Below are 23867 nucleotides of genomic sequence, written 5' to 3'. Positions count from 1 at the left end.
TTGAAGTCAAACTGAAAAATGAAATGCACTTTGTCAAATAGTTAGTTATACCTACATAGGGAGCAGGTCCTAGTGCATGGAGATTGCCATGTTGCACCGCCATGTTTCTACAGTAGCCCAGAACAGACAAACCAAACACTGGCTCTACATAGGGCCACTCGTGTTTTCATGTTTTTGTGCCAGCCGCCATAGTTAGCAGCTCCTCTGCCACAAAAGCATTGGAAAAATAAAGATTTTTTCAAAAGCAACCTCTTTATTCAACCTCTTTATTCAGTGTTTTATTGATTTAAATCTCCTGGCTGCTTTTTTTAGCGAGGAAGAGACATCTGTGTATGATTGGGCTCCCTGTAAAAAACTCCTCCTAAAGATGTGGAATTTACATATTAGCAGGTGCCAGTGAGCGAGCCGTCACTGAAGAGCCGATTAGCACCAGAGACACTCTCATGTGTAACATCAAGCTGCTTTTTCAGTGTTTTTATTGACCTCGTTCAATCATTCCAGAGAGGAAGAAACTTCTGTGGATAGTTCTGCTAAAACCTCCTTAACAATGAACAATAAAGGAATTCTAACCGGGAGAAGTGTCAGCATGTTGCAATCTACAATCCTCACCACTAGATGCCACTAAATCTCAAATCTCACTAAACTCTGCTGCCAGATAGAACAAGAGAAAAACGTCACAAAGTGCATTTCATTTCTCACTTTGAATTTAATGTTAAAGTGGTCTACCACACAAGCAGTGACGGGAATAGGCAGGGCGATGATGGCACATCTGGAAGTTTCTATTTTCCTCAGCAATCCCCCCTCCCACTGTCTGACCTATTTTATCACAAAGAGGGAACCCAACCTGGCTGTGCACATGACGATTTTCTCTCCCAGTGCACACCTGTGGGGACTGCAGTTATAATCACTCTCTTTGTCTCAGTGTGTCACTGCACTCTGAAGAAGGCGCAAGCTAATATGAGTTGGTGTATTTTTAATGTATAAAGCCTTATGAATTATGCTTTGCAAACCATCCTGAGTGCCTGGATCTTGATCTTTTACACCACAGTTTTTTTGGTTAGAAGTTCCTGCCCTTTTTTTTTTTTTTTACAACAATCCTTATTTTTAGATAATTATAATCTTAAGATATCACATTATATTATATTATCACAAAAAATGCAAAATGTATTGTAAATATAGTAAATATGGTATATGAATCTAGTAATATAATAATAATAATAATAATAATAATAATAATAATAATATAGTAATGAAATAGCTTTCTTGCTGACAACTTATGGCTTTAAGTAGTACTTAGTACTTTAAGCAGTTGTCACAGCTGACTCTTTGTTGGTGGTGTGTTGTTTATTTAATTTGTCAATAAATCCGTTGATCACACGGACCTGTTTTCTCTTTCAGAGGTAATGCGCTGCGGCAGGGATCATCATGGAGGGGGTCCCGAGGGCTTATGGGCTTGCTGCTGGTCGTTCTGTCCGTGGCGGCTATGTGGCTGTACGTGACCTCACTGGACAGTGACATCACAGAAACACTAGTCCGCCGGGGTGAGCTGGTCTCTCCTCAGCCCAGAGTCTTCACTGTCCCGTGCTCTGAGGACTACGACAACTACAAACGCTATCCAGGTGAGACTGTCACTGTGCCATGTCAGATGATCAGCTGACACCTCTCTGCTGTGTAAATATGACAGTGACGGGATAAAGAGCAGCCCACTTCATAAATACCATACTCCAGTGGCACGGTCCAGGTGTTGGCACTGCCTATCCTCTCGTTAGTGTTACCTGATATAAGTGAGGCTCAGTCACAAAATATTATAAGTTGGAAAACACGATTCACTTATACACCATCATACTGAATTTCTGTTAATTATATAATCATTTTAACAAAACACTAAAACTGTATATTAAACCTTTGAAACCTGAACAAAATGGTTTGTTGTCCCTAAAAAACATGGGAAGTATTCACATTTTAATTTTATGTTATTCTACTTTGTCTTAATATTCTTATCTTTAAATCTTGTCATGACATGTCTCTGCTGTTCTGTGTTCTGTGTTTATATAACAAAACGGGAAGAGGACAACAAGCAACTTAAAAAACATGTCCCAAAAATGAGCAAAAGAATTTGTTTCAAAAATTACCTGAAAGTAAGCCAAAAAGAGTAAAAAATAATCAATTATATATTTCTTTATCCTTTTAAATCTAAAATTATTAAATATGTAGTTTTCTGGAAATTTTCCCTTTATTTTGGATAGTTTTCTAACAAGCTGTCCTTATTTTTTAAAACAATTTTTTGGGGGTAATCTTTAGGGAATCGTTTACCAATTTCTTGCAATTTGTGGGACATTTCTTGCTATGTTTTAAAAGAAATCAAACCACTTTGCTCAGGTGTTTCAGGTTTGTTGGAGGCATCTGAATGCATAAAAGAACTGATGACTGAAGGGTGGAAAGGGAAAAAGTCTTGAAAACTAAAATTCAAACCATTTCACTTTGACGCCTAGATGGCAGTATAGCACATTGGCAGGACTGGATATTTGAAGAGTCGATCAACTGCAACCAACAGAGCAGTGTGTGGAAGCAAGTACTTATCAGTTGGTTTAGTGCAGTTAACCCTTTGACACCTGAGCAAGCTGGCTTGATTTCTTAAAAAAATGGGAAGAAGAAGAGGCCACCAAGCAATTTAACAAGAAATGGTGCAAAAATGAACAAGAAATTAGTAAAAAAAAGTTACAAAACAATGACCTGAAAAAGAAAAGTGAAAAAAAGTCACCTTTTACAATTTTTTTGCCATTTGCAGGACATTTTTTCCAAGTTGCTAATTATGTTTCTTCCCATATTTCTGACAGAAATCAAGCCAGTTAATCAGATTTCAGAGGATTAAATGCTAATGAAAGGCATCTGCATGCAGCAAGAGAAAATTGATTTCGATCGAGGTGTTAAAGGATTATCAGGAATTTTGATGCCTATCTGACAAAATCTTACATTGCCGAAGTGCAGAAGGAAAAGAAGCTCGGGGAGGAATCTCATTTAATTTGTATTTTCTCACATTCTGTGTGTAAAATTCCTGCTGCTGGATATTAACGCATTCATTCACAGCACTGGCATGAATAAAAATTGTCAATTTCCCAGAAATCAGACTCGATTACTCAAGATAATTCACAGACTTTGTGGTGGAGCAGTTTCTTAAGGGAAGTATTATCTTTTATTGAAATATACCCACCAACCTTATCACCGCACAAAAAGAAGTGTGCAAAATTTGAAGCAGTTTTGAAACTATCCTTGGCAAAAAGGAGAGAACAAATTGTAAATTTGTCTTATTAAACAATTGGGCTGCTGGGAGTTCAAACTGTGCATCTCCAGTGTGTAAAGGAAACACAGGAGGAGGTTCAGGCTTCGAGCAATAAATTAGAACCGTCAAGAGTTTGGAGAGCAGCCCCTAGTTTTGTGGCATTAATGAGCAGTAAACTCCCTACGTTGCACTTTGTTTCTCTACCAGCCACTTTCTCTCTGCTCTGGGGGCCCAAATCTTCTAAAACCAGAGTCGACTGCACCAAGATATTCTGCTATTATTCTAATCCTTTCACATGTGTCTCTCCCAGGATGCACCCCTCAGAAGTGTGGCCGCGCGGTCACAGACAGCGTGGTGACAAGGGAGGAAGCTCAGGTCCTCAGGAGGTAAATAGTGTCATACAAAGTGCAGCGTGTCTCATCTCCTCGTCCTCACTTTGTTTCTCCATTTGCCGTTGTGTATCTCTGTCATGCAGCTGACTCATTCAGGATGTTTTCTGTCTCTGACACGCAGGCTGGCGGAGAGAGGGCTGTCACTGGCTGGGTCAGAGGGAGGGGTGAGTATATCGCCAAATTAAATTGTTGGAATAATTTCACAGGAAGGCAAGGATTAATATTTACCCGGTTAGCATTTCTTTAGGTGAATGGTATTTATGTGATCAGGAGCCATTCCCCCTACTTTTTTCCCAGTGTTTATCTTTTTATCATGTGCTTGTGTCCTCATTAACTTTCAAGGGCCCAAGTTGGTGTTGGTTTGCATGTTAATACCCACAGTCAATTTAAGAACACAAATTCAAAAATTAACAGTGTGAGTTCATGGTAAAAAAGGAGCATGTCACTCAGTGCAGCAGTGTGGCTCAGTGCCTCCACCTTGGCAATAGCCGAGGCGAGAGACTTTCTGTTTTCGGGTTGCCTGTCCCATTCTTATAAAAGTGATATCTCAAGAAATTTGGCAAAAACGTCCAATGGGACTCAACAATGGGCTTATTGGATTTTAGTGGTCACAGGTCAAGGTCAAGGTCACTGTGACCTTTGCTGTCTCAATCTCGTGAATGGCACATCTCAAAAACACCTTAAGGGATTTTTCTTCCAAATTTGGCACAAACGTCCACTTGGACTTAATGATGAATTGATTAGATTTGGTGATCAAAGGTCAAGGTCACTGTAACCTCATCTGTCTCATTCTCATGAATGGGACATCTCAAAAACACCTTAAGGGATTTTTTTTTGGCACAAATGTCCACTCAGACTTAACAGTAAATTAATTCAAATTTGGTGGTTGAAGGTCAAGATGTAACCTTGCATCTGTCTCATTCTCATGAACACAAGAAGGCCTTGAGGGAGTCTCCTCAAATTTGGCACAAATGTCCACCTGAACTCAGGAATGAACTGATTAGAATTTGGTGCTACAATTGCAAAGGTTATGAAACATGTACATAAGTGCAAGTACATAACTTTTCATACGCAAATAAAGCTAAATTACACGCAAATGTCTAATACAAAACAATAATGAAGTGATTTTATTTTATATCCAAAAAGTCAAAGACCAACCTTACGATGACATGTAGGCATTCAACTCTTGGCGGGAATTCTGGTTATTGTTAAACCTTTATTTAACCAGGTGAAGACACATTGAGATTCAATGTAATTCTGCATTTGTACTGTTGAAACACATTTATAGATGCATAGTGTATGGCAGGTGGCAAGCTCCTAGTTTGAAGTTGCAAACAAGAGAACCAGGGGTACAGAAGCCAAGCAATGCACTGCTGTGGATGCTGTACTTGTGTGCTAGTTTGCTTCTGAAAGTCACACAATAACACACACAAACTGACCAATCAGAGGCAGCGGTCAACCAGGAACTCTATGTGTTCTGCCTGGTAAATTTACTGTTTCTGCCAAAGGAGTGTGGCGGCAGTGAGCTGGGGCAGCAGCAAAACGCATTTGAGCCTCTTAAAAAAGAGTACCACCCCAAAATAATCAATAGCAATTAAAGTGAACGCAACATTTAGACTTGTTTTTACTACTTAACCTTGCTGTCAGAAAGCTTTCTCTGTTGTCATTGTGTTGTCCTCTGTAAATGGAGTCTGTCCTCTTGAAAGACACCAGACTCCATTTACAGAGACAGTAACTTAACCTGACAGCACACAGGAGTCGCTGCTCTACTACTGCCTCAATTTTTTGTTTGTGTCATTGCATTGACTTTCTGAACCAAACAAACGTGACATTCACAGCGATATGTTGGTTTAAATGCAAATGCGCAGAATTGACGTCACGTCACATGGGAAAACGTTTCAGAAGAGCTTGAGGAGAGAGCAGCTTAATGTTAAGACAGACATACTTCAACCAAAATTAGAATTTTCAGGTTTGAATAGATGAGGAACACTACTGGAAAGGTACAAAGAAAACCTTGGATTACTGTCATTTTTTGATGTTTTTCTGTTCTGTAGCCACATCTATTGCGTATCTGTCCTGAAGAGGGATCCCTCCTCAGTTGCTCTTCCTAAATTTTCTTTTATTTTTTTATTTTTGTCCTGTTTGGGTTTTTCCTTTATCCGGTGAGGGATAAAGGGCCGAGGAATGTCATATTTTGTACAGCCCTCTGAGGCAAATTGTGATTTATGATATTGGGCTTTATAAATAGAATTCAATTAAACTGAATTAAAAAAAAACTATTAAAAGAAATAAACAGTGGTGGAAGAAGTTTGCAGTTCCTTTACTTAAGTAAAACTACTAATACCACACTGATAATACTCTGTTATCAGTAAAAGTACTGCATTGAATATATTAAGTAAAATTAAATGAGTATTATCAATAATATGTACCTTAAGTGTTAAGTATCCAATGCAGAAAAATAAAGAAATAATTTTAAAATATTATTATGTTTTTGAAATGATTACAAATATTTTTAAAAAAATGAAAATGAAGTGTTTATTAAAATAGTTGGAATACATGTTTTTTTAAAAAACCCCCCAAAAAACCCCCAAAAAGCTAATGATAATACTACATTAATTTTAACAGTAAAATAAAATAAAAATGACAGTAATCAATGACAGAAAGTGCAAATCAGTAGTCCAGGTGCAAAGTGCATGTGCTAAAGTATGCATATTAAATAGTAGGATATCAATTTTCTTTCATTTGGCTAATTGATAACTATTTCAGCTGCACTTATTCTTTATACTGTATGTACTTACGAGTTTTTCCTGGTGCGACGTGAGGGTCTAAGGGCAGAGAGATGACGTATGCTGTAAAGCCCTCTGAGGCAAAGCGTGTTTTGTGATAATGGGCTTTCTAAAAACTTGACTTGTCTTTAAACTGTTTGATAACATCAATTGTTTGAAACTCTTCTCATGTTTTTTATGCAAAAATCTTAATTTGCAAAGAAACTAAAGCAGTCAAATAAATGTAGTGAAGTAAAAAGTATTTCCCTGTGAAATGAAGTGGCGTAAAAGTAAAAAAAAAAAAAGAATGAAAGAAAATACTCAAGTAAGTATATTTATCCCAAATTTGTACTTAAGTAAAATACTTAGCTAGATGTACTTAGTTACATTCCGCAGCTTTAAATAAATAATAGAGCCACTCTTTAATATTCAATTCAATCCAGTTTGATTGATAGATATAATTGAGTATCATCTGCATAACAAATAAAGTTGACTGAGTGATTTCTAATAAGGGAAGTATGTATAAAGTAAAAAGAAAATTGGAATGGCAGAGCAGAATTCATAAAAATCAAGTATAGTAAATATATGCAATACTGTCTTACAAAATCACTGGTACACTTTAAACAAAATATATGTTGTTCAAAAATGTGGGGAATAATTCATTGTGTATAATCCCAACAGTTCTTCTCTTCTCTGCTTAAAAATAGCACCTAATTTATTGTCCAGCCATGATAGGCCATCAGCACAGTACACACCACCATCAAACTTGTTTCAAATATTGGCACCTGTATCTGCCTAGAAAGCTCTAATTTGACCCTAAATTTCAGCCACATACAGTATGCTCCATATTAGTTGGACTCCCCGCTGTAATGAGCGTCTGTGGACACTAGAGGGCAGGCTGGCACAATCAGCAGAGCTCCAGTTTGAGGAGCCGCTCTGGCAGAGAAAACATGTATGTGTGGTTGTCCCTGGCATGCCCTACCCCCTGCTTTCTGTCCCCAGCGGGGCCAGGCCCTCAGCCAAAGAAGGAACTGTTTATAGAGTGTTAAGACACTTAAGTGAAAGGAGGGGAAGCAACGGGGGGTGGGCACTTCAGAGAAAATGACTTTCATTTTCTGTGTGGAAAACAGAGCAGTGTCCCAAAGGAGTTGACAAGCAATAACAAGTAAAGGACAGAGTGAAACGGCACAAAAAGGCCACAGAGGGAACAGCTCTGAACTTTGAAAAAATTACTGTGCAACGCATATACCGATTTCACTTATGCTTGTTTTTTTTTCCCCTTGCAGGCTTCTATACTGGATCTGCACTCTGGAGCATTGTCGATGGGGAAACAGTTTGTCAACATCTACAGGTGGGAAAGATTTTCAGGGATCACAGGTCATGAAAAACTTCATTGTCATTGAATATGCAAATAGCAATTTCCAGGCCTGGAAAAGTTTCGGAACACTAAATATACCCTGGAAGTATTGGAAAAGTCATTGAATTTTGTTTAACAAACCTGTATGATAACACATGATTTGTTCAAGGACTGTCGGAAATGTTAAATTTCTGTTTCTACAGTTTCTGGCTATGATAAATGATAAAGGTGTATTTATAATTTTTAAAGAAATCATGCTCGGGGGGTTGGAAAGCATGTTTTCTTTAAAAATCACCATATATATTTTAAAGAAAAAAAGTCACCATTTTTTCTACAAAAATTGCTGAAAATATTTAAAGGAAAAACAATTTAAAAATGCAAAAAATTTTGAAAGAAAAAAATAGCCACATTTAAAGCTTTAAAGCTTTTTTCTTTTTTGTGATTTTTAAACAAAAAAATTGTTCTGAAGGAAATCAAATTTTTTTGAGTAAAAAAAGGCCCAAATAATAATAATAAAAAAAAAACAAAGAAAACAACCCAAAAACAAAATAAGAACCATAAGTCCCTCTCAAGTGCTTGAAATTCTTTTTGACATGTCCAAACCACCTCAACCCCTCTCATAAATAACAGACAGTCCCTAAGTTGTATTTTAATATTCAGTTCTAATCTTGTTCTGAAGTCATTGTTTTTTAAAAAAGTTACGATAAAGTAATGAAATATAACAGATAAAGAGTGTCACTGGTTGTGTCAGAATATGTATGGTCTTGAAAGTTTGCCTCAAAGTCATGGAAAGGTCATGGAAATGTCTTGGTAACAATGTGAATGAACCTTGGATGTTGTCTTTATGTGTTGTTCTTTATGTCGGCATCATTTTATGCCTGCAGGATCGACATTCTACATAGTATTTTACATTTGCAGAACCAAACTATGCAGTTAGTCATCAATCTTACTGATGCTGGTCCCTGCGAGCTGTCTTCTCTGGGTCCAGTGACCCATTCGACCCTCATTCATCACTGCCAGCAGAGCTCGCTTTTGTTCGGATCATCTGCTCCTCTCTATCCTTCTCCCTCCCTCCTCCCTTCATTCATTCCTCCCTCCTTCTCTCTCCCGTCCCACTGGGGAGGTGGCTGACACTGGATCCTCCGGGACCGTGTGGCAGATTTTAATCAGGAAGCGATGACGATAGCACTCACACCCTGCTTCCCACACTTCACCCCCTCGCCGCCGACTTCCTCATGTGAAGCTGTCAAACGTTTTACTATCTGCTGGGTTCGGATGGTTGGGTGGCACACCCGTCTGGCGCGCTGTGCCGTGCTGCGAAACCTTAATTTATGCTAACAGATCCCATCTCCTCTGCTCTCTTCTCCCCTCTCTGCTGCGTCTGTGCTCGTGTTTGTCCCTGTCTGCTCATGTGTCTCTGATTGGCTTTGTGTGCGTCCCGAACTGTCTGTCTGCGGCTGTGTGACTCTGCAGGTATTTTGGGGATCAGATCAGGGATGTGTTCACACAAGAGGATTTCCAGCTTTACAGGTGACTAAGGAACCTTAATTAAAGATCAGCCATGCATCTATTGCACATTTTTAAGAGTTTCGCTCTTAAATTAGATCCCTGAAATTTTTTGAAAAGTGACTGAGACTCAAATGATGGTACTTTGTGCACAGTAATAGCAGAGATAACTCCCTATTATGGTGCCTTTGGTTGCATGTAATGATGTTGTTAGTCAACAAATTAGATGTATGAATTTTTATGCTGACCATGTACATGCACACCTCTTGGATGACTGAATATAAACTCAAAAACATCATGAACTCCCTAATGAGAAGACTGATGTCAGTTGGCGCCCTATAGTGTTTGTATGATATCAGTCTTCATTTATATTCATTTATATAGTTTACTTGGTAGAATATATCTCTATCTTTGTTGGGATCCTTTCCATAAGTTGTCAGACACAATATAAGCAGATGTTTACACTGTAGCCTGTTTTTGGCCTCGGGCTGCAGCGTTCCAGCACAATACTGGACCAATTGTTGTCCAAACATTGAAAAACTAGGCCCAGGTGGAAAATTACTGAATTTAAACGAAACTGATCAAGTCAGATCTTTCAATTTGACATGCCGGGTCTGTTTTCACCGTCAGAAATGTCCGCGGGCGAATCCAAGCAGTTATTGCCGAGACGTTTGGTTTGGACCCGACTCTGATGTACCTCACCAAGCCCACCTTCTTCTCCAGAATCAACAGCACGGCGGCCAAGACCCAACACGACGAGTACTGGCATCCGCACATAGATAAGGTAACACAAAAACAGACTCCCTCTACCTTGTAGAGGAGCACTCGTCTGGCATATTTGGGTGGTACAGGGGTTGATATTGACTTCATCAAACAGACATATTAGCCTGATGAGAACCTGAGTCTAAATTTTAGAATACATACTGACGGCAAAAAATCTGCATAGGTGCATCCATAATGACCCTAATGTTTGGATGTTCTCCGCATCCAGTAAATGGGCTGATGGGATTTATCTCGATGTCATGAATGGATAAGCCCAACCTGAAAATAAAGCTCTCGGTTCACTAGCTAATCCACCTTCCACCTTCTCCTTGTCTGTGGAGAAAAAAAGTTCCAATCTCCACAGCTCATTTTAGTTAAAAAGTGGATCATTATTATAGCACATAACTCAACAACAAAACTGAAAGAAATACCTCTGATTGGAAGTATATTTTACATTGTTTCTTCTCATTCTCTCGGCTATGAAAACGGATCATTGCAATATAGTGTAATATGGCTGAATGTTATACGATAGGCCTGAAGGTATTATTTATTGGCATAACTTATAAAACTTTTCAAGCATCACAGTGTGAATCTGCATCTTCTCTCTTGCTAAATGAAAAAGAGTCGAGAGGAAGAGGAACTAGCAGTCCACACTTACTTTGCTTGTGGTATTTCTTGGACCGTAGAGTGTCTGCAGTCGCCTCGCCCATATTAATATTTGTCACCTCATCTTCTCTTGCCGGCCCTCGACAGCTGGAAAAATGTAAATTGAAAGGACCCACTTCTCTTCCCCATCTGTCTCTGACGCCATTTTGGGGCTAATTGGCAAACCCAACCCTCATTTAAATGTAAATGGCCTCTGACGTCTTTGGTAGCGAATTTTCTCCCCATCGATCATTCCTCTGATACGGTGTCATAGCACAAGTCAAAGTATGACAGCACGGAAAGTGTGTTTTATCCAATTCGTGGCAGGGATAAACTTGCCTTCGTAATGAAACTGAGTTATGTTTTGCTGACCTTGGGTTGTCAGGCTGCTGAAGAAAACATGTGCATGAGCTTTTGAATAGAGTCTTCATCCCTGTAAGATCACCTACTGACCTGCTTGATTTGAGATTTTAACTCTTCTGAAGCACATAAACTTTCTGATGTGCCAGACTGAAAACTATAGACCTTGAATCAATTTGATGCCATTTGACATTTTTATGTAGGCAGTATTTATGCATTTTGGCTGAACCAACCCTTTAAAACAGCACTGACCAATATTTTTGTCTCCTTTCTGTGCCTTGTTTTAGCCTCTTTTAGCACATAGTTTTGGTTGTCTGGCCCACAAACTTTGCTCTCGTTGACCTTGCTGTAAACAGACTTGATAACTCTGAAAAACATGTGAAGAAGACAATGAGCAACTTACAGAGACATGACTCAGAAATTAGTAAAAAGTACACACAGAAAACACTCTGGAATATAAGAAAGTACCAAATAAAAACAAACTACTATAGTTATCTGGGTAAGATGAGCAGGATTTTTATTTATTCATTTATTTAATTAATTGTTGCACTCATTCATCTTTTTGTCATACTGAATTATGTGTTTTTGAAAAATATAGGTATTTATCATAACAATAGGAGCAACAGCAATAATAATAATAATAATAATAATAATAATAATAATAATAATAATAATAATAATAATAATAATAATAATTGTTATTATTATTTTTTGTTATATGACTTAGACATCACAGATCAATCTAAGCCAGCCAGGGTGCAGAGGGGAGGGTTAGACAAAAGGTTGATTTTCCTCTTAGAGTATCAATATCCAGAAAATTTGGAAAACATATGGGCACATATGGATGAGATGCGGATATGTATGTATAACTTATTATTATACTCTGCACAAAACTAAAAAACTTTAATAAAAAACAAGAAAGTAAAAAACAACAAACAAAAAATTACCAAAAAAGTGCTTAAAAAATATAATGTTTAATTATTATTATAATAATAATTTTAAATATATAATCATTATAATTATAAAAAATAGTTTGGTTCCAGAAATGTTTCCCTAGCTTTTTGAAAATGATTTTTTAAGTTTCCAGTTTCTCGGAATATGTGAGACATTTCTTGAAAAGTTGATTTTTTTCCCATGTTTTCGAAAGAAATCAAACCAATTTACTTGTGAAAGGTGTTTTAATGCAGCCAAAGAAAAGAGATGTCAGTCCAGGTTTCAAAGGCTTAAAGCCCAACTACCTTACCAGAACCAAACATCAAACAGACAAAAGACACTTTTTGGACCAAACAATTGTGGCGTCTTCTGCACCCTTTTATACCCATTTACTGTTATTACATGGAGGCAGGATCAGGAGGAAACTGGTGTTGAAGTAGTGTTGGTGCATGGCTGGAACAGTGCCCGTTAGGATAGAAAGTAGTTAATTTTATATTGTATAACTTCATTTGATATAATACTGAAATGATGAAAAAGGCAAAACAAATCATTTTCTCATTTTAAAATTTAAATTTAATAATTTATTAAGCTTGCTTATTTTAATTTAAGTTTTGTCAGGCTCTCCATTGGCTGCCTGCCACTGGTTAATGCTGCTTCAACATTATCGTGTTTTACACTGTGGTCTAATCAAGTTACCCTGCCCGGCAATACATCATAACGCCTTTATACGAGTATATATAATAACTCGATGTGGCGTCTCAGCCCTCAAGGCCTCTCTGTGCTTTTATTTCTCTCCTCTCTCCACAGTTGTTGATGGCATGACTCCAATTTGCTGTCTCACCTTGTAAATTAACTGTTTGAAACCTGAGAGAATTGGCGTGACCCAAAATGACCCAAAAATGAACGAGAAAATTTTCTTGTACTTCAGGAAGAAGTACAAGAAAATGACTTTAAAATTAGTTAAAAAAAAGTTTTTAAAAGTGCTTAAAAAGTACAAGATTTCTGTAACAAAATTTTAAATATGTGCAATGATAATTAGCTTTGAATGTAGTATATTCATAGCTTTTTCATCTTTAATTTCCCTAGATATTTTTCCTCTAGCTTTTTAAAATTAATGTACTAATTTCTTGCAACTCTAGGAACATTTCCTACTCACTTGCTTATTGCCCTTTAATAAGAAACTGCACCAATTTGCTCAGGGTTCATAGGTTTAATTTCCTGTGAAAGGTGTCTTAAAGTAGCACAAGAAAAGTGATGTCAATCTCTCAGGTTTCAAAGGTTTAAAACTGAGTTTACTATATTTAACATGTCCACAACCAAGTATATATAACCCAGAGCATTCCAGTTAACAATGAAAAGGCAGTTCCAAGAAAAAGAGGCATTGAGACAGGCAATGGCCAGACAGAGAAACACTGATCATTTATACAAATTAATCATGTAATGTAAAAAAGTTGCATATTGCAGTGATTGGAAACACTTATGAGCATTGTCTGGTTTGAAGTTGTTTCAGAGATTCACGAAACTCCCGGAAGCTCACTTTGTTTTTCTTTCTTTGAGGTAAGATCAAGATAGAGCACTATGGCTCTGAAATAACTGTTTGAGTCTATGAACAGACAGCCACTCCTGGCTCCTTGACATCTCTCTTTGATGTTTCATTAAGGCTACACACTGGCTGTTTGAGCTCCGTTTGCTCTCATGGATCTGAGCATCTCTCATTAGTGCCATTGTACTTTGTGCAGCATAAACAGACCACAGCAGTTCATGTTGCATGAATGGATGCTGCTGAATCTTCAGGTGGGGGCTCCAGTCTGCAGGCATGCCTTAAGACTACAATCCATTTAATGGCATTAATAATTACACAAGTGAGATGTGCAACTATGCCCACATTATTAGGGGTCCAAGCTCCTCCATTAGCTCCTCCTATTCTTCTTCTTCTTCTCCTTTTCAATCTTCTTCTTCTCCTTCTCGTGCCAATTGTCCCAAGACTTTGTCAAGATCATTGACAAACGTTACAGATCTAAAGCTATCAAAGAAATTCCAATATGTAACATTTTTAAAATCACTTTTGAAGTTACACATTTTCAAATGTTTCTTTCAGTTCAATTATACATAGTCATGAATCAAAAAATGGCAAATAAGCATTTGTAACCAGACTTTGTGTATATATGCGGATGCTTTGTCCAAACTTCAATAAGCAGTCGTTGTATATTTTGCCACCAGAGGGCGCCAAACATGCAAAAAGTTTATGTCTCATTTTCAGCTACAGGAATTCTTATGAAACTCGGTTTGTATCCTCTGGAGTCATGATTTAGTCTGCCTAAAATTTGGTAATTTTGCTTGGTAAATCACCAGTACATCCAACAGAGCTTTTTTTTTTTAGCACATCCTCTGAATTGTGACAAAAGTTTGCCTCATTGCAACCTATAGTCACTTCAGATGTCCGTCACGTATCACCTTTTGATGGGGTTCTTGTTAGTGCAAAAGCTGAATGTTGTGGACATTCTCAACTAAAAGACTCAGCAGCAAGTGACACCATGTCAGAGGACCAAACACCGCTCTTTCCACCAAGAATTTTCTGACAGTGTACGCAAATGTGGCTGAGATACTGCAGTGACTGGGAAACCATGTATTGTAAGCTCTGTGTGGTCAAATAGTTAGAGCTGCATGTTGTTCCCATGAAGCATCCTTACTGTATAAAGAATACATTTTCAGCAACATGGTGTGGGAAGTGTCACGATGCAGCAATGCAAAAACTTTTTGAAACTTTTGACATTGGTGGTGGGTAATATTTCACACAATAGATTTGGGGAACCAAAAAAACAGACTGTCAGAAGTGATTCTGATTCTTGTATACAAAGCTCTGTTTTGCTGTACTTTTGTTGACACTGACTGCTTACTGTGCTTTACAAAAATGTCAGTTTTGTCTAGCTGAATGCTATTGTGTGTCACTCTGAACTTTTTAGATTTTTTAGATAAAAGTTGACTTGGGAAAAATCAACATTGTACAAACCAATACACACAGAAAAGGGATATGCACATTTGTATGTATACAGTAAGTTTGTTGGTGTATCATTGTGTTACATGCACAAAATTTTACATATGATCTTTCATGTTCATGTGTATACTATACAGTGAGCAAAAAAAGATTGGTTGTTTGTGAGTCCTAGTTTATTACGGTCACCTTGCAGGCAGTTTGCCAATTTAGCAGACATCACAAACAGTATAGTTGAATGTCTGTCTTGATTTTAACAAGTGAATGGAAACTTTTGCATGTATTAGCTCAAATGATAAAAGAATGTTGAGAAGTCGAGAACAGTATGACAATTTCAACTTTTTGATCAGCAAGTCATGTGAAAATGGTTGTTGTTCAAATTGTAGGCAATTGTACTCACTCTTTTGCCAGAACATGTGCACTTTGTGCTGTACTGTGAATAGCATGTGAATTACTAGATTTATTAGGCAGCATGCTAACATGGAACACTAAGATTCACTTAATATGTTATGCTTTGTAGCACCCTGCCACAATTAAAACATCTACCTCCACAAATAAATTTTCTATTTTTATGGTTATACTGCTCATTAGGAGTGCTTTTGAAATATTTGCACAGTTCAGCTATTCACTGCGCCATAGTCTTAGATCGCAGTGCGTACTCTGGGCACAGATGGAGTAGCAGAACATCAGGCGCATTAGAATTGAAACGTAACCATTCATTCTGCTGGGGCTGAAAGTGTGCATTCTCTGCCAGCAGTTGCTTCTCTCATTCGTTGATCTAATCAGATCAGCTCTGAATGAATCAGCAGATCAGTTATCCACGCCACTAGTCACAAACTGCTGCTGAGGGGAAAAAAAGCCTCATGGTGAGCTCTGCCTGATGGTTCACAAAAACCTCTGAATCTAGAGAGGGGACACAGAATGATGCAAAGGGACACACAGGCATTTTAAAGAATAAATTTGCTGTTGTCTGTCCCCCCTTCATTAGCTGCTGCCCCGCATACATTTTAATTCTATTAAAAACAGTGAACATTGTTTAGTGCAAAATTGTGACTTGCTTTATGAGCAGGATATTGAAAAATCACTTTTTAATGCAGATACTGTTATCCTGTTTTGCTCTCTGTCAGGTGACTTACGGCTCATTTGACTACACCTCGCTCCTGTACCTATCTGACTATGGCTCTGACTTCACTGGAGGAAGATTTATCTTCATGGACCAAAATGGCAACAGGACAGTGGAACCACGGGCAGGTAACTAGCAGCTGTTAAAGGCTGCCTAATGTAGTGTCCCATAGTGCTTTCTCCAGCGTCAGAGATGATGATGCTTGACTTTCTGTAAGGCAGGATACTGTAAATCCAGACTATCAGTAGTAACACCTGGTAACCCCTGTCTTAGTCTATATAAGCCTATTAACCCACACTTAAAGTAAGTGATGCAAGATAGATAGAGGATTTAATTATTACAGCCATTCTCAAAATGATAATTGCTGCACTCAGCTGCTTCATAAATCTGGAGGTGGTTTTAGTGGGTGTAATCCTTTGTAAGTGGGTAATCAGCAGCTCAGACTGCTGCACAGTGAAGGTGCAGGGGATTAGGCTTTACCTCTCATAGAACACCCAGAGGGGTAGACATAACAGCATCTTGATCTCACAGGTAATATAGTGTCGGTATATGTATAGAGCATAAATATGGGTAAGGTGGTGAGTAAGAGGATATTTTTAAAGTTGCCTCTGTGAGAACCACACGGCAGAATAACCTCTACAGGGTGTCAGGGACAGTTCATGGACTAGCATGGGACTTGAGAGGCACATGCGAGGCATCTAAAACAGGGGAGTTGGACCAATTCTCTGGGGAGCGTTTGGAAAATGAGGGAAGTTTCTGAACTGCTCACTTTAAAAGGAATGAGACAGAATGGGTTTGCCAATGTGTTTTAGACATGCATTGAACTGAATGGTGATTTTTCAGCCGCCACTTTAACTTTGACTGAGTTTTCCCTTTCAACTTTGGGAACTTTTCAATTTCAGTTTTCCAAGGCAAAATTAGTAGTCTTTCATGTAGGTGAAACACAAAACACACAAATCTCATTATTGTTTATGAGCTTATGAGTTTAGGAACAAAGAAAAGTTTGGGAATTTTACACAATGGTCAATGGGGACACTTTTGTCTTATTTAAGTTGTTTTTATCTGTATATTGTAGCTCAAAACAGGCCTCCCAAAGCATTTTCCTCATAGACCACCACTGCAAAAGAGATGTCTGTAAAACTGTCGACAGGGCACCTTGAATTGCAAAAAAAGTCAATTATGACTTTCTATCATAAATTTTCATCCGTGCAAGTTTTATATTTGGAACACTTTCTTCAAGCCAAGAAAAGTGATTTAAGAATCTATGATGTCATCACAGTTTTAAGTCTATGAGGCATGTGATAACTTGCGGACGGGGCTAGCAGGAGAAACACTTACACCACATACATGGATTTTAGCATAGTTTCGTTTAGTTTGGCTTTTTTTAAAAACTATTCACCATAAAGACAACAAAAAAACTTGTTTGTCTCTGTGGATTGACTCACTTCTGGAGTCAGCCTCTGGTGGCCATTAAGAACCATATGTTTTTGCCACTTCTGCATTGGCATCATTTTTCATCTCCAGAGGTCACTGCTTGATTTGTATCAGTGACTCTTCATGACTCTCTTTTATGTAGCAGATTTTACTCAGGCAAAGGAGTAGAGTAGAAGTAAGAGAAGTAAATCTGTTCAATATGGAAAACATCTCCTGAGGCCGTTACCTCTTCGTGACAGCCTTACTTCCACTCTATCATATCTGACAGTGAACCATTCTCTGCCGTCTCTGTTCACCTTGTCCCTGCTTTCACATTTTCCCCTGCCGCTCTTCCCTTTATCTCACCCATTGTCCATCATCTCTTGCCCTCTAATCCAACTCTTCTGCCACATATAATCAACAGCGATTCAAAAAAGCAATCCTTCACTTTCCTCGCCTACAATTTTTCACCCTCCCCCGCTTCCTTTCTTCCCCCTTGTGTCATCTTGACTCTCATCTCCATCAAACTTCCAATGTGCCAGTCAGACACAAGCCTATAACCTAGTCAGTGAGCAACAGTGAAGCATCCTGGACCACTGACAGCGTCCCATGATGGAGCGGTGAGGGACGTTGACTGAAGGACATATGTTAATAAAGAGTGGCTGTGGCTTGCATATCTCTGGTGACAGACATCTTGCATCAGTGATGGGAGAATAACCTCCAGACAACAGAGAGAATAGTGACAGTGTGATCTTAAATCACATGAAAGTTGCTGGGTGAAGAAGAAGAAGACAGAAGATAATGAAGAGATGAAGAAGACGATGAAGAAGAGAAAGAAGCAAAGAAGAAGACAGAAGAAGAAGAAAACAAGGAAACAAGGTGGAAGAAGAAGATGACGAAGAAGAGGAAGAAGACAACAAAGAAGAAGAGGAAGAAGACAAAGACGAATAGGAACAAGATGAGAAAAGGAGAAGAAAACAATAGGACGAAGAAGATGACAAAGATGAAGAAGATGACAACAAAGAAGAAAATGACAACAAAGAAGAAGATGACAAAGAGACATAAAAGAAGAGGAGGATGACGAAGAAGAAGAAAAAAGACAAAGAGGAACAGGAATAAGACGATGAAGAAGAAAACAAAAAAGAAGATGATGACAAAGAAGGAAAAAAAACAAAAAAGAAGAGGAAGAATACAACAAAGAAGACAAAGACAATGGAGAGGATTAAAAAGAAGACAATGATGAAAAAGAAGGGGACAAAGAAAACTAAGATGAAGACAACGACCAAGAAGATGAAGACGATGACAAAGAAGAGGAAGATAAAGATGACGACAGAGAATGAGATGAGGAAGACGACAATGAAGAACAGGAAAAAATGACAACAGAGAAGATGAAAAAAATGATGATGACAAAGGAGAGGAAGGAGAATTAGGGGAGAAGAAGAAGAAGAGGAAAAAGTAGAAGAACAGGAGGAAGGAATGGGTCTTCCTTGATGGATGCCTAATTCTCGGTGGAGTTGGTGCATGCTCAAGAATCTAAATATGGCAGAACTGTCACAGCCAATGGCGAAACCCAACGGCTTTGATTACACCTGTCACTGTGATTTTATATGTAGAGAGGTACATCAAATAGTAGACACAGCAAACCCCCCCATGCATAATGCATCAAGAGCCCAGATCATTTATTTGTCTCTGCTGAAACACACCTCACCTCTTTGACAAACTTTGGGGCTGCATGCTGGGCAGTTGACAGACAGGTTGTGACTCCTTATATCTGGACGGATGATTAATTTGCAGAGATATTCATTGCTCTTTGAGGCAACAGCAATGAATGCGGTGCAATTATAACACTGGGATGACAATCAGGACTTGGCTGTCGGAGGGAGCAAATGTCAAGAATGTAATGACTGTGAGCACCGGGGGGGTGAAGTGGAAGTGTTGCTCAAGTTGCGGAGTGGAGGAGGGAAAAGAGTGGAGGATTAGAAGAGAAGGAGAGAGATAACTGATGGATTTGCTGAATGTGAAAGCATCCCCTATAGGGCATGTAGGGAGACAGTATGGAGGGTGGGCACAGACAGAAAATAGCCGTGAGATTGATTAAGAGTAGATATGCGATAGAGAGATAGGCTGTTTGGCTGGGAAAGGCAGATACAAACAGAGCATTGGAAGGACGGACGGTGAAAAAGGCAAGTCTGCCGTTCCGAGGAGCCAATAAGGGTTAACCTGCCAGCTCAGACGACCACGGGGGAATTAGATAACCTCAGCTGGGCTGCCGCCTTGAAACCACCAGCTTGACCTTGGTGGTTGCGCAAACATAGAGATACTAAAAACAAGTAATTCTTACTACATAGCAGGAATAAGGGATATGTTTGAATGTAGGATTAAAATTAGACTTGAACAAATATTTCTCTGATAGGCATACTCCAGCAATTTAGTGTTCCACTACTTTTTAAATCAAGAAAATTGGATTTGTGATTGTTTTATAGGTATTTTTCCCAAACTTTCACACATGAAGTAATATAGGAAGTATCAAAGAATAGTACAATATATGTACTGAATTTTGATAGATAATGTCTTTTATTTAGTTCAGGATTCGAAACGAAGATGCCGCCTACTAATTCCGATAGAGTAGCTCATATGGTGTGTACACTGTTAGTGCACAAATTCAGCTATTAAGGTCGTCACTGTAGCCATAGAAACGTTTTAGCAATAAAGTCACTTGAAAGTCACCAAATTTGCAACACTGCACCTTGCAGACAGCCTCCAAAAAAAGACAAAATCTCAGTACATGGGTTAAAGGAGCTGATGGATCACATTTCACCATAGTTGTACTTTGTGTGATCCCATGTGACAAATAGATCATTGTTCCACTGATTAATATAATGATTTTCTGGAAATGTCAATGAAGTGAATTAATGGAAAATGCACCTCTGGAACTGGAGACACTTCAAAAAAGTTGACAGTCACTTGTGTGCTCATTAGGCTCGTGGATGGGGAAACAAATGGAAAACGCTTGCCTCCCTCTCCATCGTGTTAAATGTTAGCCCTGGGCTGAGTCACAAAGTAATTGAGGCAATTGCATTATCTACCTGGTATGTTCAAGGTCTTTTTTTTAATTCAACTTCACCCCACGTCATCTACCTTTAACTCTCATCCCAGCCTCCCAGGAGACACCATGCAGCCTGTGTGATTTATCCTCCACTAATTCATTATGAGGCTGTGGGTGTAATCAATACATTGATTGGACAGTGTGTCGATTTGTCGTGCACCTCGTGACTGTGCTGGTGGTGTTTATGGGCATTTAGTTCGAGCAGCACACCTTGGTATTGGCATCGGATGAGTCACGCATGGCTAAGCATCTTGTTAGCATTGCACACTCATCCCCTTTGGGTCTCTGAAGTTAAAGACCTCATTGAGTGCGAATCAGTGACATGTTATTAAAAGCAAAAACAGCCCAGAGGCATGGTTTAAAGAGCAGGAGTTGGTGTTGAACAGATGATGAAGTTAAGTAGATGCTCAGTGCTAGAAACTCGCTTGTCAGTAAATTCAGATTATGATTTCTAATGTTAAGTAAAAGATACTGAAAATGAAAAATAAAAATAATCTGAAAATGTAAAATACATTAGCTCAGGTGCAAACGACAGTTAAAGCTTTCTGTTTTCTGCTGATATCACTAACAATTTTTTACTGACAAAGTGAACATGTACAAAACATCAACCTTAAGTTGAAGTATTTTTCTTATTTTGCACAATGAATACATATTACATACACTGAACAGCATTGTATTTCATGTCTCTATCTGCTGGTGGGACACCACTTGAAGAGTATGCATAATATGATGTTAAATTCCACTATAGAAGAGACTTGATGATCACTAAAATTAGTTAAGGAAAAAAGTGGATATATTGATATCGGTTCTGGCTATCGCAAAATGAGTTGATTGGCATATCGGATATCTGCAAAAAATCCAATATCATGCATCCCTATTCAAAAATAATTTGTAATATATGAGCCATGATTAAAAGTAGATACACGAACCTCCAGTGTTGCCTATATTACCCACAATGCACCCACATTTTGGGTATGTTGAACCACTAGCAGCTAATGTAGCCAAGAGCCTCATGCATGGATGAGAGGTGGGATACAGAGTTCTGGTAAGCTCACTTTAACCCTACAATCCTAGATTTTTTAAAATTTGTGGCCAGAGGCATTATATTTTTGGGTTCTGTCCATACTTTGTTACAGCTTTTGTGTGTGCATGGGTTGTTTTGTTGGTGTGTCTGTGGGATGATACAGACATGCTGGAGAACAAGTAAACAGTAGACAGCAGCATCAACAGAGGTCTGTAAAAACTTTTCAATGGTTTCCTCTTTTCATGTGTCTTTTACTTATTTAGTTTCTCTTTCAAACTTGGTGCAGACTAACTTGGAATAATGTTTCAACGCTAGTAAATAGGACACGGAGGGTAATTAGTGTAATTTCATTTTGCTGGTTAAGGAGCTGGAATTAGTGGGAATGAGGCTTTACTCAAGTGACATAACTTGAGGCAATTTCAGATTTCACACTGCTCCCTCTGGGGAACCAAAAGGCCAGGTACAACTTTTACATGTGCAGTAGTACCTCGCAAGACCTGTAAACATACTGATATGATGGTTTAAGTCAAGTCAGTTTCATATATGTAATTTGGAAAAACTCCCTCCCAAAAGTTCTTGAATGCCTCTTAATGCCTCACAGCTGAGAACAGCAGCAGTTGTGGGAGAGCGGAAACAAGCCTCGAGCATAAATTGCCTTTGAACAATTAATGAAATCACATATTTGGTTTTGCAATTACTTTGCTTGCTAACAAAAACTTACTGAGAAGAGATTTAATAAGTAAACACCATCTCTCTTGCTGCTCTGACCTTTCTGCAATGCAGTACAGAAGGCTACTGTAACAAATCTAGTATGTAAAGACAGACTGCAGTCTTGGCCACACCATCTAAGCCCTTGTTATGCAGCAAAAATCCTGCTGGTCAGTGTTGCCTTTATTAGGAAATGTCGCACCTTAACCCTTAACCCTTTGAAACATGGATTGACGTCACTTCTTGTGATGTGTTCAGATGCCTTTTACAAGCATTAAAACCTTTACAGCCTGAGCAAAAAGGTTTGGTTTCTTTTAAAACATGGGAAAAGATTAATGAGCAACATGAAAAGAAATGTCCTGCAAATTGCAAGAAATATGTTTTATTTTATTTTTCTAAAACTTGGGAAAATGTCCAAAGTATATGTTTAGAATTATTTTGTAGAATAATTATATTTTTAAGCAGTTTTTTTCAGGTCATGTCCCCTTTTTTTTTTACTTCTCTGTTCATGTTTTGTTTGGTTGTTTTTTTTATTTTTATGTAATTACATTTAATTAATTAATTAATTTTTATTTTACTATTTTTCAGATAATTTATTGTACCGTTTACTACTTTCTTGCTAATTTTGGGGTCATTTCTTTTTAAGTTGTTAATTGTCTTCTTCGCTTTTTTTTTTTTAATGAATTTGAGGCAATTTGCCAAGGTTCCAAAGGATTAATTTAGACTTTTGCAAAATAGTACCATTTAGTGAGGGACAGATGACATTATTGACAGATTTAAGCTTATTTCATATATATCATGATATCTGCCTATATGCTGACAGATTATCAGCTAGTTTAAATATTTGAGAGCTATTTTTAGTCTTCCCTTCCCAGCTTCTGCTGCTCAGCCATACGTCAGTGCACAGTCGGGTAGAAGCCTGACGAAATTAAACCGTGTCAACAGATGAGATGCTAAACAAAAGTAAATTTCTAATAAATTGCTTGACCTCATAGATCATTGGAAGTCTAACTGCCATAGGAAAGTGGTGAAGAGATTAAATCTTATCCTTCATAGACTGTAATTAAAATCCAATCTTTAAAAAGGTAACTTCACCCCCTGAAATCTGAGCAAATTTGTTTAATTTCTTTCAAAACATATGGAAAGAAGGCAATAAGCAACTTAAGAAGAAATTATTGCAAAATTGGCAAGAAATTTGTAAAAAGCAGAAGAAAATGACCTGATGATGAACTAAGCAATCAAAAATAAATAAATTACAAAAATGAGAAGGCAAAAAAAACCAAAAAAACAAACAAACATGGACAATTATTTCAATAGATCAAAACAATTAGAAATTAGAAATGTTTCCCAGACTTTTAAAAAATATTTTTCCCAATCTACTAATTTCTTTTCCTTATGTTTTCGAAAGAAATCAAAGCAATCTGCACAGGGTCCAAAGGTATACTGGTGAAATGCAGCAAAATAAAAGTGACGTTGATCCAGCTTTGAAAGGGTTAAGCTC

General features: G+C 38.0%; 1 protein-coding gene across 1 annotated transcript in view; it reads left to right on the top strand.

Annotated features, from left to right (window-relative positions):
- ogfod3 (2-oxoglutarate and iron dependent oxygenase domain containing 3) overlaps positions 1-23867 on the top strand; it is a 29588-nt gene that overhangs the window by 1741 nt on the left and 3980 nt on the right. The window contains exons 2-8 of the mRNA XM_042507589.2: positions 1399-1619; positions 3591-3666; positions 3794-3836; positions 7724-7788; positions 9268-9324; positions 9931-10084; positions 16120-16243. Coding sequence (XP_042363523.2) covers positions 1399-1619; positions 3591-3666; positions 3794-3836; positions 7724-7788; positions 9268-9324; positions 9931-10084; positions 16120-16243 — 740 coding nt within the window. The remainder of the gene's footprint in view (positions 1-1398; positions 1620-3590; positions 3667-3793; positions 3837-7723; positions 7789-9267; positions 9325-9930; positions 10085-16119; positions 16244-23867) is intronic.

The sequence above is a fragment of the Plectropomus leopardus genome, chromosome 19 (genome assembly GCF_026936395.1).
Source record: "Plectropomus leopardus strain MGB_pleo_1.0 chromosome 19, ASM2693639v1, whole genome shotgun sequence".
Taxonomy (NCBI): Eukaryota; Metazoa; Chordata; class Actinopteri; order Perciformes; family Serranidae; genus Plectropomus; species Plectropomus leopardus.
Note: the sequence above shows the minus strand (reverse complement) of the source record. Positions and strands in the feature narration are given on the sequence as shown.